Below are 2,968 nucleotides of genomic sequence, written 5' to 3' on the forward strand. Positions count from 1 at the left end.
TTTTGTTTATATATATATATATACATAATTTAAAATATAATTTATATTTTTGATATATAAAATTTTTTAAATAAGTTATTAATGTAAATATGTCTTGATTATAGAAAAGTTTTAGTACATTATTTATCGGTAGAAATATTGCAGATGCGCGATAGACAAGCTACACATTATGCGTACATGTCATAGCTCTGGAATGTGCTTTTTATGTCGAGAATTGCGAAAGAGAGAGACAGAGAGAGAAAGAAAAATCTCTTCCTGCAAAATACATTCAGAGCGAATAGTATTTGTCAAGAATATAGATAAATGTTGCTACGATTTGTGATTTACAGATCTTAACAACTACGTGATCACTCATCGAATCTTGCGATAATCTTTTTACCTGTATAAGAATACCAACTTAACTATTTGTGTTTATTCCGAGAAAAACTCGCATGCTATTCAGTTAACGAAAAGAATGATGAAACCACAGCATAACTGAGTCATCGTAAACCTATAAAATTCGACTAATCGAAGTATCAAAGTTGCAAATAAATGGCCTATGTTCTTCGTCAAATAAACCAAAGAATTGCGTTTTTCATTTAATTTAAATCAAAATTTATCTCGATTAAGAAAATCTTAATGTAAGATACAAATGTCCGCGAGTGCGAGAGAGGTCTTAATAAATTGAAGACTATAATTTTTCTTTTACATCATTTCATTAATTGTATCTTTTTTCATTCTGCACTTTGCAAACAAAGAGAGAGAGAGAGAGAGAGGGGGGGGGAGAACACAATTAATCTTTTATATTTCTTATATTCCTCAATGCGGTTCAAATAGAAGTCTTACCCGAATGGTTTCTAAGTTAAATTTTTATATATTCTCTTTACAGATTTTTACAAGATATTTCCTCCTAGAGATGCTCGAAGTGATCCGTATCACACACGAGCATTTTGGACAATTTTGAAAACAAGCTACTTTCGATGCAGCCAATGGAGGTTTTCGAATCGGTCGACGAGACGGACCGCACAGACTATCGATTCGAGATCGCGAGATTACAGAGCTTCGATAGCTGGGCCGTGTCGACCGTAAACAGCAAATATCCTGAGAAACTTGCAAGCGCTGGTTTCTATTATACCGGGCAATATGATATCGTGGAATGCTTCGACTGCTACGTCATCATATCCGGCTGGAAGGACGATTTAGATCCGTTAACTGAGCACAAACGACGTTCCCCGAGATGTAGATTCGTCCGCATAATACCTTGCGGGAATGTATCGATCAATGTCGATCCGGATATAATTCCGCCACGTGTGCCGAAAATGAGAGAAATATGTGAATTAAACCCGTCAGGATTAAATCTCAATAATATGATCGAGGTCTACTTTGAGGACGCAGAGGTCTTTAAAATAGTTAAGATTGGCGATCTAATAGGCGCTAAGTATCCCAAATTTGCCTACTACGAGAGTAGATTAGACACTTACATGTTGTGGCCGGAAACGATCACCCAGAAAAAGGAAGATCTAGCGGCCGCCGGTTTCGTATGTGCAAACGACAACGACAGAGTCTACTGCTTCTATTGCGGTGGAGGTCTGGAAAAGTGGGATCCAGAAGATAATCCTAAACAAGACCACATCAAATGGTATCCTAGATGCAAGTTTATCAACAGGGTGTTAGCGGAGGACCAGTCGTAGAAGAGTTCCAATGTATCATTCGCGGTAGAGCACCAAAATTTAAATTTATCTACATTTTGCGATTATTTATAGTACGCAGCTAACAATATATACGAGATATTGCAAATAATATTATAGCCGCATATTAGAGATTATAAAAATCATAAGTTTTTTCTACTCGTTTGGACTCATATGTATATATGTTTTTTAATTACGCGAGATGACGCACAAAACGATCTAGTTTTGTTAATTGAGGCTTAATGACATGAATCATTAGCGCATCAATCTTCATACATACAAATAATATAAAGACAAGGATATTGTAAAATCCAAAATTTTACAAAATATTATTACAGCTTTGCATCTTATCACAATGCAAGATAGTACGGGCCCTTCATTACACTGCCTGTAAAATTTTTACGAAAATACGGCGACTGCATCACGTAAACGTAAACCGATTTAGATCATTTTACGAATAAAGAACGGCGGAAAGGGGTTTCTCTCGTTTGGAAACAATCATATATGACGACACACATATATGACGCAAACTATTAATACTATTTTAATTGTCATTATCTTACTGTCAGAGTATGGAATGATCTTTGAATGTAATAAATATGTATTAGGACCACCGCACAAGTTTTTTCGTAACACGTTACGTTACGTTTATTACTGACCGTAAACCTAGATTTGTATGTAATCTTAAACTTCAGTCAACGCAGAAAGAAAAAACATAACGTAGTGATATGCTTTTATTACGTTACTATTTTTTTTGTGCGTTAACTGAAGTTTAAGATTACGTACGAATCTAAGTTTACAGTCAATACTTAACGTAACGTAACGTGTTACGGAAAAGCTTGTGCGATGGCCATAAGTTATTGTTATTGTTAAATTTAATTGCACAATAAATAATACAATAATACAGTAATTATTATTAGTAGTAGTTTGTGTAATTTAGTGCAATAAACATCTTTTTAAGTATAGAGTGTACTCCTTACTTATACATATATACCCATAAGTTTTTTAAATAAAAACTCTTATTGTTTCAGATATAACAAAATGTCACAAAAGAATCCAATTTGGAAATACTACAGTAAATGTACAACAGATCCATCGAAAGCCATTTGTAAAGTATGTAATAAATCATATTCGTTAGGTAGTCGAGAACCAAAAAAGCAAACAGTACACGGTTTAAAGCAACATTTGTTCAAATTTCATGACACAGAGTATAGACAAGTTTTGAAACGACAATCAGAATTAGATGAACAGAAAATTGAAGCTAAATTGAAAAGAAGAGATTCCAAAAATACCCCTGCTGA

General features: G+C 34.1%; 2 protein-coding genes across 2 annotated transcripts in view; both read left to right on the plus strand.

Annotated features, from left to right (window-relative positions):
• LOC115241162 (E3 ubiquitin-protein ligase XIAP-like) overlaps positions 1 to 1,097 on the plus strand; it is a 7,385-nt gene extending 6,288 nt beyond the window's left edge. The window contains exon 3 of the mRNA XM_029816778.1: positions 869 to 1,097. The gene's annotated coding sequence lies outside the window, so the exon portion shown is untranslated. The remainder of the gene's footprint in view (positions 1 to 868) is intronic.
• LOC115241112 (baculoviral IAP repeat-containing protein 7-A-like) lies at positions 969 to 1,670 on the plus strand. Its single transcript, XM_029816673.1, has one exon. It carries the CDS (start codon positions 969 to 971, stop codon positions 1,668 to 1,670), a length of 702 nt encoding a protein of 233 aa, XP_029672533.1.
• The last annotated feature ends 1,298 nt before the right edge of the window (positions 1,671 to 2,968 follow it).

The sequence above is a fragment of the Formica exsecta genome, unplaced genomic scaffold (genome assembly GCF_003651465.1).
Source record: "Formica exsecta isolate Colony F162 unplaced genomic scaffold, ASM365146v1 scaffold47, whole genome shotgun sequence".
Lineage (NCBI taxonomy): Eukaryota > Metazoa > Arthropoda > Insecta > Hymenoptera > Formicidae > Formica > Formica exsecta.